The 10208-nt window shown below is 69.3% G+C and overlaps 1 protein-coding gene across 1 annotated transcript; it reads right to left on the bottom strand.

Moving 5' to 3' along the window:
- Window positions 1-3264: 3264 nt before the first annotated feature.
- LOC121847007 (extensin-like) lies at window positions 3265-4050 on the bottom strand (the record flags this gene model as incomplete). Its single annotated transcript, XM_042326275.1, has 2 exons — window positions 3265-3617; window positions 4005-4050. Coding segments are annotated over 2 exons (399 nt in total), but the record flags the coding sequence as incomplete, so codon positions are not given.
- Between the last annotated feature and the right edge of the window lie 6158 nt (window positions 4051-10208).

The raw sequence follows: 10208 nt of genomic DNA, 5'->3' as shown, positions 1-10208 counted from the left end.
AGAGAGACTTACAGTAGTGAGTCATTTAACAGACTTTCTTATCCAGAGAGACTTACAGTAGTGAGTCATTTAACAGACTCTCTTATCCAGAGAGACTTACAGTAGTGAGTCATTTAACAGACTCTCTTATCCAGAGAGACTTACAGTAGTGAGTCATTTAACAGACTTTCTTATCCAGAGAGACTTACAGTAGGGAGTCATTTAACAGACTCTTTTCCAGAGAGACTTACAGTAGGGAGTCATTTAACAGACTCTTTTCCAGAGAGACTTACAGTAGGGAGTCATTTAACAGACTCTTTTCCAGAGAGACTTACAGTAGGGAGTCATTTAACAGACTCTTTTCCAGAGAGACAGTAGTGAGTGCAATACATTTGAATACTTTTTTCGTTCTTGTTCACACACCTTCCCTCTACAGCCTCTTCAACGATAACAGGAGATTTGTGAGGATGCTTGTGTTTCCAGGGACCTGACTCTCTACACGCTGTCTGGTGGATCCAGTTCAATAGCTGACCTGACTCTACACGCTGTCTGGTGGATCCGCTTCAATAGCTGACCTGACTCTCAGCTGGAAGCTGACCTGACTGTGGGCTGTGTGGTGGGGATGTGGGCTGTGTGGTGGGGATGTGGGCTGTGTGGTGGGACTGTGGGCTGTCTGGTGGATCTGTGTTGGTGGGGCTGTGGGCTGTGTGGTGGGGCTGTGGGCTGTGTGGTGGGGCTGTGGGCTGTTTGGTGGGGCTGACCTGGGCTACATGCTGGTGGGCCTGTTGTGGTGACCTGACTCTCTTGCTGTCTGTGGGCTGTGTGGTGACTCTGTGGGCTGTGGGCTGGGGCTGTGACCTGACTCACTTGGGCTGTCTGGTGGGGCTGTGGGCTGTGACCTGGGACTGTGGTCTGTACATGACTGTGGGCTATGTGTTGGGGCTGTGGGCTGTGTGGTGGGACTGTGGGCTGTGGTGGGACTGTGGGCTGTGTGGTGGGGCTGTGTGGTTGGGCTGTGGGCTGTGTGGTGGGGCTGTGGGCTGTGTGGTGGGGCTGTGGACTGTGTGGTGGGACTGTGGGCTGTGTGGTGGGGCTGTGGGCTATGTGGTGGGGCTGGGGCTGGCTGTGTGGTGGGGCTGTGGGCTGTGGGCTGGGACTGTGGGCTGTGGGCTCGGACTGTGGGCTATGTGTTGGGGCTGTGGGCTGTGTGGTGGGGCTGTGGGCTGTGTGGTGGGGATGTGGGATGTTGGCTGTGTGGTTGGGCTGTGGGCTGTGTGGTGGGGCTGTGGGCTGGGACTGTGGGCTGTGTGGTGGGGCTGTGTGCTGGGGCTGTGGGCTGTGTGGTGGGACCAGGTGGAGACTTACATTTCCCTCACTAACTTTAAACATCAGCTATCTGAGCAGCTAACCGATCGCTGCAGAGCAGATAGTCCATCTGTAAATAGCCCACTCAATCTACTTACCTCATCCCCATGTTGTTTTTATTTACTTTTCTGCTCTTTTGCACACCAGTATTTCTACTTGCACATCATTATCTGCTCATCTATCCCTCCAGTGTTAATTTGCTACACTGTAATTACTTTGCTACTATGGCCTATTTATTGCCTTACCTCCTCACGCCATTTGCACATACTGTATATAGACTTTCTTTTTTTCTATTGTGTTATTGAATGGGGCTGTCGGCTGTGTGTTGGGGCTGTGGGCTGTGTGGTGGGGGTGTGGGTTGTGGGCTGTGTGGTAGGGCTGTGGGCTGGGGGCTGTGTGGTGGGGCTGGGGCTGTGTGGTTGGGGGGCTGTGGGGACGTGGGCTGTGGGGCTGTGGGCGTGGGCTGTGGGCTGTGGCTGTGGGTTGTGGGCTGGGGCTGTGTGGGCTGGGGCTGTGGGCTGTGGGCTGTGTGGTGGGGCTGTCGGCTGTGGGCTGTGTGGTGGGGCTGTGGAATGGGGCTGTGGGCTGTGTGGTGGGGCTGTGGGCTGGGGCTGTGTGGTGGGGCTGGGGCTGTGGTTGGGGCTGTGGGCTGGGGCTGTGGGACGTGGGCTGTGGGCTGTGGGCTGGGGCTGTGTGGGCTGGGGCTGTGGGCTGTGGGCTGTGTGGTGGGGCTGTCGGTGGTGGGGTTGTGGGCTGGGGCTGTGGGCTGTGTGGTGGGGCTGTGGGCTGGGGCTGTGGGCTGGTGGTGGGGCTGTGGGCTGGGGCTGTGTGGTGGGGCTGGGGATGTGGGGCTGGGGCTGTGGGCTGTGTGGTGGGGCTGTGGGCTGGGGCTGTGTGGTGGGGCTGTGGGCTGGGGCTGGGGCTGTGGGCTGTGGTGGGGCTGTGGGCTGGGGCTGTGGGCTGGTGGTGGGCCTGTGGGCTGGGGCTGTGGGGCTGGGGCTGTGTGGTGGGGCTGTGGACTGGGGCTGTGTGGTGGGGCTGTTGGCTGGGGCTGTGGGCTGGTGGTGGGGTTGTGGGCTGGGGGGTGGGGCTGTGGGCTGGTGGTGGGGATGTGTGGTGGGGCTGGGGCTGTGGGGCTGGGGATTTGTGGTGGGGCTGTGGGCTGTGGGCTGTGGGCTGTTTGGGCTGGGGCTGTGGGCTGGGGCTGTGTGCTGGGGCTGGGGCTGTGTGGTGGGGCTGTGGGCTGGGGCTGTGGGCTGTGTGGTGGGGCTGTGGGCTGGGGCTGTGGGCTGGTGGTGGGGCTGTGGGCTGGGGCTGTGGGGCTGGGGCTGTGTGGTGGGGCTGGGGCTGTGTGGTTGGGGCTGTGGGCTGTGGGCTGGGGCTGTGTGGGCTGTGGGGCTGTGGGCTGTGGGGCTGTGGGACGTGGGCTGTGGGCTGGGGCTGTGTGGGCTGGGGCTGTGGGCTGTGTGGTGGGGCTGTCGGCTGTGTGGTGGGGCTGTCGGCTGTGGGCTGTGTGGGTGGGGCTGTGGGCTGGTGGTGGGGCTGTGGGCTGGGGCTGTGTGGTGGGGCTGGGGCTGTGGGGCTGGGGCTGGGGCTGTGGGCTGTGGGCTGGGGCTGTGGGCTGGTGGTGGGCCTGTGGGCTGGGGCTGTGGGGCTGGGGCTGTGTGGTGGGGCTGTGGGCTGGGGCTGGGGCTGTGGGGCTGGGGCTGTGGGGCTGGGGCTGTGTGGTTGGGCTGTTGGCTGGTGGTGGGGCTGTGTGGTGGGGCTGGGGCTGTGGGGCTGGGGATTTGTGGTGGGGCTGTGGGCTGTTTGGTGGGCTGTGTGGTGGGGCTGTGGGATGGGGCTGTGGGCTGTGTGATGGGGCTGTGGGCTGGGGCTGTGGGGCTGGTGGTGGGGCTGTGGGCTGGGGCTGGTGGTGGGGCTGTGGGCTGGGGCTGGGGCTGTGTGGTGGGGCTGTGGGCTGGGGCTATGTGGTGGGGCTGGGGCTGTGTGGTGGGGCTGTGGGCTGGGGCTGGGGCTGGTGGTGGGACTGATGGGGCTGGGGCTGTGTGGTGGGGCTGTGGGCTGGGGCTGGGGCCGTGGGGCTGGGGCTGTGTGGTGGGGCTGTGGGCTGGGGCTGGTGGTGTGGGGCGGTGGGCTGGGGGGCTGGGGCTGTGGTGGGGCTGTGGGCTGTGTGGTGGGGCTGTGGGCTGTGTGGTGGGGCTGTGGGCTGGGGCTGGGGCTGGTGGTGGGGCTGTGGGCTGTGGGGCTGGGGCTGGTGGTGGGGCTGTGGGCTGTGTGGTGGGGCTGTCGGCTGTGGGCTGTGTGGTGGGGCTGTGGGCTGTGTGGTGGGGCTGTGGGCTGGTGGTGGGGCTGTGGGCTGGTGGTGGGGCTGTGGGCTGGGGCTGGGGCAGTGGGGCTGGGGCTTTGTGGTGGGGCTGTGGGCTGGGGCTGTGGGCTGTGTGGTGGGGTGGTGGGGCTGTGTGGTGGGGCTGTGGGCTGGGGCTGTGGGCTGGTGGTGGGCCTGTGGGCTGTGGCTGGGGCTGTGTGGTGGGGCTGTGGGCTGGGGCTAGGGCTGGGGCTGTGGGGCTGGGGCTGTGTGGTGGGGCTGTGGGCTGGGGCTGTGGGCTGGTGGTGGGGTTGTGGGCTGGGGCTGTGGGGCTGGGGCTGTGTGGTGGGGCTGTGGGCTGGTGGTGGGGCTGTGGGCTGGGGGCTGGGGCTGGTGGTGGGGCTGTGGGCTGTGTGGTGGGGCTGTCGGCTGTGGGCTGTGGGCTGGGGCTGTGGGCTGGTGGTGGGGCTGGGGCTGGGGCTGTGTGGTGGGGCTGGGGCAGTGGGGCTGGGGCTTTGTGGTGGGGCTGTGGGCTGTGGGCTGGGGCTGTGGGCTGTGTGGTGGGGTGGTGGGGCTGTGTGGTGGGGCTGTGGGCTGGGGCTGTGGGCTGGTGGTGGGCCTGTGGGCTGTGGCTGGGGCTGTGTGGTGGGGCTGTGGGCTGGGGCTAGGGCTGGGGCTGTGGGGCTGGGGCTGTGTGGTGGGGCTGTGGGCTGGGGCTGTGGGCTGGTGGTGGGGCTGTGGGCTGGGGCTGGGGCTGTGGGGCTGGGGCTGTGTGGTGGGGCTGTGGGCTGGTGGTGGGGCTGTGGGCTGGGGGCTGGGGCTGGTGGTGGGTCTGTGGGCTGTGTGGTGGGGCTGTGGGCTGTGTGGTGGGGCTGTGGGCTGGGGCTGTGGGCTGGTGGTGGGGCTGTGGGCTGGGGCTGGGGCTGTGTGGTGGGGCTGGGGCAGTGGGGCTGGGGCTTTGTGGTGGGGCTGTGGGCTGGGGCTGTGGGCTGTGTGGTGGGGTGGTGGGGCTGTGGGCTGGGGCTGTGGGCTGGTGGTGGGCCTGTGGGCTGTGGGTGGGGGCTGTGGGCTGGGGCTGTGGGCTGGTGGTGGGGCTGTGGGCTGGGGCTGGGGCTGTGTGGTGGGGCTGGGGCAGTGGGGCTGGGGCTTTGTGGTGGGGCTGTGGGCTGGGGCTGTGGGCTGTGTGGGTGGGGTGGTGGGGCTGTGTGGTGGGGCTGTGGGCTGGGGCTGTGGGCTGGTGGTGGGCCTGTGGGCTGTGGGGCTGGGGCTGTGTGGTGGGGCTGGTGGTGGGGTTGTGGGCTGGGGCTGTGGGGCTGGGGCTGTGGGCTGGTGGTGGGGCTGTGGGCTGGGGGGCTGGGGCTGGTGGTGGGGCTGTGGGCTGTGTGGTGGGGCTGTCGGCTGTGGGCTGTGTGGTGGGGCTGTGGGCTGGGGCTGTGGGCTGGTGGTGGGGCTGTGGGCTGGGGCTGGGGCTGTGTGGTGGGGCTGGGGCAGTGGGGCTGGGGGCTTTGTGGTGGGGCTGTGGGCTGTGTGGTGGGGTGGTGGGGCTGTGGGCTGGGGCTGTGGGCTGGGGTTGTGGGCTGGTGGTGGGCCTGTGGGCTGTGGCTGGGGCTGTGTGGTGGGGCTGTGGGCTGGGGCTAGGGCTGGGGCTGTGGGGCTGGGGCTGTGTGGTGGGGCTGTGGGCTGGGGCTGTGGGCTGGTGGTGGGGTTGTGGGCTGGGGCTGGGGCTGTGGGGCTGGGGCTGTGTGGTGGGGCTGTGGGCTGGTGGTGGGGCTGTGGGCTGGGGGCTGGGGCTGGTGGTGGGGCTGTGGGCTGTGTGGTGGGGCTGTGGGCTGTGTGGTGGGGCTGTGTGGTGGGGCTGTGTGGTGGGGCTGTGGGCTGGGGCTGTGGGCTGGTGGTGGGGCTGTGGGCTGGGGCTGGGGCTGTGTGGTGGGGCTGGGGCAGTGGGGCTGGGGCTTTGTGGTGGGGCTGTGGGCTGGGGCTGTGGGCTGTGTGGTGGGGTGGTGGGGCTGTGTGGTGGGGCTGTGGGCTGGGGCTGTGGGCTGGTGGTGGGCCTGTGGGCTGGTGGTGGGCCTGTGGGCTGTGGGGCTGGGGCTGTGTGGTGGGGCTGTGGGCTGGGGCTGTGGGCTGGTGGTGGGGTTGTGGGCTGGGGCTGTGGGGCTGGGGCTGTGTGGTGGGGCTGTGGGCTGGTGGTGGGGCTGTGGGCTGGGGGGCTGGGGCTGGTGGTGGGGCTGTGGGCTGTGTGGTGGGGCTGTCGGCTGTGGGCTGTGTGGTGGGGCTGTGGGCTGGGGCTGTGGGCTGGTGGTGGGGCTGTGGGCTGGGGCTGTGTGGTGGGGCTGGGGCAGTGGGGCTGGGGCTTTGTGGTGGGGCTGTGGGCTGGGGCTGTGGGCTGTGTGGTGGGGTGGTGGGGCTGTGGTGGGGCTGTGGGCTGGGGCTGTGGGCTGGTGGTGGGCCTGTGGGCTGTGGCTGGGGCTGTGTGGTGGGGCTGTGGGCTGGGGCTAGGGCTGGGGCTGTGGGGCTGGGGCTGTGTGGTGGGGCTGTGGGCTGGGGCTGTGGGCTGGTGGTGGGGTTGTGGGCTGGGGCTGTGGGGCTGGGGCTGTGTGGTGGGGCTGTGGGCTGGTGGTGGGGCTGTGGGCTGGGGGCTGGGGCTGGTGGTGGGGCTGTGGGCTGTGTGGTGGGGCTGTGGGCTGTGTGGTGGGGCTGTGGGCTGGGGCTGTGGGCTGGTGGTGGGGCTGTGGGCTGGGGCTGGGGCTGTGTGGTGGGGCTGGGGCAGTGGGGCTGGGGCTTTGTGGTGGGGCTGTGGGCTGGGGCTGTGGGGCTGGGGCTGTGTGCTGGGACTGTGGGGCTGGGGCTGTGTGGTGGGGCTGTGGGCTGGGGCTGGGGCTGTGGGCTGTGGGCTGTGGTGGGGCTGCGGGCTGGGGCTGTGGGCTGGGGCTGTGGGCTGGTGGTGGGCCTGTGGGCTGGGGCTGTGGGGCTGGGGCTGTGTGCTGGGACTGTGGGGCTGGGGCTGTGTGGTGGGGCTGTGGGCTGGGGCTGGGGCTGTGGGCTGTGGGCTGGTGGTGGGGCTGTGGGCTGGGGCTGGGGCTGTGTGGTGGGGCTGTGGGCTGGTGGTGGGGCTGTGGGCTGGGGCTGGGGCTGTGGGGCTGGGGCTTTGTGGTGGGGCTGTGGGCTGTGGCTGTGGGCTGTGGGCTGTGTGGTGGGGCTGTGGGCTGGGGCTGTGTGGTGGGGCTGTGGGGCTGGGGCTGGGGCTGGGGCTGTGTGGTGGGGCTGTGGGCTGGTGGTGGGGCTGTGGGCTGGGGCTGGGGCTGTGGGGCTGGGGCTTTGTGGTGGGGCTGTGGGCTGGGGCTGTGTGGTGGGGCTGTGGGGCTGGGGCTGTGTGGTGGGGCTGGGGCTGTGGGGCTGGGGCTTTGTGGTGGGGCTGTGGGGCTGGGGCTTTGTGGTGGGGCTGTGGGCTGGGGCTGTGGGCTGTATGGTGGGGCTGTGGGCTGGGGCTTTGTAGTGGGGCTGTGGGGCTGGGGCTTTGTAGTGGTGCTGTGGGCTGTGGGCTGTGTGGTGGGGCTGTGGGCTGGGGCTGTGTGGTGGGGCTGTGGGCTGGGGCTGGGGCTGTGGGCTGTGTGGATATGGCTGCGGGCTGGGGCTGTGGGCTGTGTGGTGGGGCTGTGGGCTGGGGCTGTGGGCTGTGTGGTGGGGCTGTGGGCTGGGGCTGTGGGCTGTGTGGTGGGGCTGTGGGCTGGGGCTGTGTGGTGGTGCTGTGGGGCTGGGGCTGTGTGGTGGGGCTGTGGGCTGGGGCTGTGGGCTGTGTGGTGGGGCTGTGGGCTGGGGCTGTGGGCTGTGTGGTGGGGCTGTGGGCTGGGGCTGGGAGCTAGGGCTGTGTTGTGGGGCTGTCGGCTGTGGGGTGTGTGGTGGGGCTGTGGGCTGGGGCTGTGGGCTGTGGGCTGGGGCTGTGTGGTGGGGCTGTCGACGGTGGGCTGTGTGGTGGGTCTGTGGGCTGGGGCTGGGACTGTGTGCTGTGGGCTGGGACTGTGGGCTGGGGCTGTGGGCTGTGTGGTGGGGCTGTGGGCTGGGGCTGTGGGCTGTGTGGTGGGGCTGTGGGCTGGGGCTGTGGGCTGTGTGGTGGGGCTGTGGGCTGGGGCTGGGGCTGTGAGCTAGGGCTGTGTTGTGGGGCTGTCGGCTGTGGGGTGTGTGGTGGGGCTGTGGGGCTGGGGCTGTGGGCTGTGGGCTGGGGCTATGTGGTGGGGCTGTCGACGGTGGGCTGTGTGGTGGGTCTGTGGGCTGGGGCTGGGACTGTGTGCTGTGGGCTGGGACTGTGTGCTGGGGCTGTGGGCTGGGGCTGTGTGGTGGGGCTGTGGGGCTGGGGCTGTGTGGTGGGGCTGGGGCTGTGTGGTGGGGCTGGGGCTGTGGGGCTGGGGCTTTGTGGTGGGGCTGTGGGGCTGGGGCTGTGGGCTGGGGCTGGGGCTGTGAGCTAGGGCTGTGTTGTGGGGCTGTCGGCTGTGGGGTGTGTGGTGGGGCTGTGGGCTGGGGCTGTGGGCTGTGGGCTGGGGCTGTGTGGTGGGGCTGTCGACGGTGGGCTGTGTGGTGGGTCTGTGGGCTGGGGCTGGGACTGTGTGCTGTGGGCTGGGACTGTGTGGTGGGGCTGTGGGCTGGGGCTGTGTGGTGGGGCTGTGGGCTGGGGCTGTGTGGTGGGGCTGTGTGTTGGGGCTGTGGGCTGTGGGCTGTCGGCTGTGGGCTGTGTGGTGGGGCTGTGGGCTGTGGGCTGTGTGGTGGGGCTGTGGGCTGGGGCTGTGAGCTGGGGCTGTGTGGTGGGGCTGGGGCTGTGGGGTGTGTGGTGGGGCTGTGGGCTGGGGCTGGGGCTGTGGGCTGGGGCTGTGTGCTGGGGCTGTGGGCTGCGGCTGTGTGCTGGGGCTGTGGGCTGTGGGCTGTGTGGTGTGGCTGTGGGCTGTGGGCTGGGGCTGTGTGGTGGGGCTGTCGACTGTGGGCTGTGTGGTGGGGCTGTGGGCTGTGTGGCGGGGCTGTGGGCTGGGGCTGTGTGGTGGGCTGTAGGCTGGGACTGTGTGCTGGGGTTGTGGGCTGGGACTGTGTGCTGTGTGGTGGGGCTGTGGGCTGGGGCTGTGGGCTGTGTGGTGGGGCTGTGGGCTGGGGCTGGGGCTGTGAGCTAGGGCTGTGTTGTGGGGCTGTCGGCTGTGGGGTGTGTGGTGGGGCTGTGGGCTGGGGCTGTGGGCTGTGGGCTGGGGCTGTGTGGTGGGGCTGTCGACTGTGGGCTGTGTGGTGGGTCTGTTGGCTGGGGCTGGGACTGTGTGCTGTGGGCTGGGACTGTGTGCTGGGGCTGTGGGCTGGGGCTGTGTGGTGGGGCTGTGGGCTGGGGCTGTGTGGTGGGGCTGTGGGCTGGGGCTGTGTGTTGGGGCTGTGGGCTGTGGGCTGTCGGCTGTGGGCTGTGTGGTGGGGCTGTGGGCTGGGGCTGTGGGCTGTGTGGTGGGGCTGTGGGCTGGGGCTGTGAGGTGGGGCTGGGGCTGTGGGCTGTGTGGTGGGGCTGTGGGCTGGGGCTGGGGCTGTGTGGTGGGGCTGTGGGCTGCGGCTGTGTGCTGGGGCTGTGGGCTGTGGGCTGTGTGGTGTGGCTGTGGGCTGTGGGCTGGGGCTGTGTGGTGGGGCTGTCGACTGTGGGCTGTGTGGTGGGGCTGTGGGCTGTGTGGCGGGGCTGTGGGCTGGGGCTGTGTGGTGGGCTGTAGGCTGGGACTGTGTGCTGGGACTGTGTGCTGGGGTTGTGGGCTGGGACTGTGTGCTGTGGGCTGGGACTGTGTGCTGGGGCTGTGGGCTGGGGCTGGGGCTGTGGGCTGTGTGGTGGGGCTGTGGGCTGCTGGTGGGGCTGTGGGCTGGGGCTGGGGCTGTGGGGCTGGGGCTGTGTGGTGGGGCTGTGTGGTGGGGCTGGGACTGTGGGGCTGGGGCTTTGTGGTGGGGCTGTGGGGCTGGGGCTTTGTGGTGGGGCTGTGGGGCTGGGGCTTTGTGGTGGGGCTGTGGGCTGGGGCTGTGGGCTGTGGGCTGTGTGGTGGGGCTGTGGGCTGGGGCTGTGTGGTGGGGCTGTGGGCTGGGGCTGGGGCTGTGGGCTGTGTGGGCTGTGTGGTGGGGCTGTGGGCTGGGGCTGTGGGCTGGGGCTGGGGCTGTGGGGCTGGGGCTGTGTGGTGGGGCTGGGGCTGTGTGGTGGGGCTGTGGGCTGTGGGCTGGTGGTGGGGCTGTGGGATGGGGCTGGGGCTGTGGGGCTGGGGCTGTGTGGTGGGGCTGTGGGCTGGGGCTTGGGCTGGTTGTGGGGCTGTGTGGTGGGGCTGTGGGCTGGGGCTGTGTGGTTGGGCTGTGGGCTGTGTGGTGGGGCTGTGGGCTGGGGCTGTGGGCTGTGGGCTGTGTGGTGGGGCTGTGGGCTGGGGCTGGGGCTGTGGGCTGTGTGGTCGGGCTGGGGCTGTGGGCTGTGTGGTGGGGCTGTGGGCTGGTGGTGGGCCTGTGGGCTGGGGCTGGGGCTGTGGGGCTGGGGCTGTGTGGTGGGGCTGTGGGCTGGGGCTGGGGGCTGGGGCTG

Source organism: Oncorhynchus tshawytscha, linkage group LG08 (genome assembly GCF_018296145.1).
Source record: "Oncorhynchus tshawytscha isolate Ot180627B linkage group LG08, Otsh_v2.0, whole genome shotgun sequence".
In the NCBI taxonomy this organism is placed as follows: Eukaryota; Metazoa; Chordata; class Actinopteri; order Salmoniformes; family Salmonidae; genus Oncorhynchus; species Oncorhynchus tshawytscha.
The sequence above is the reverse complement of the archived record's forward strand: the minus strand, read 5'-3'. Positions and strand labels throughout refer to the sequence as shown.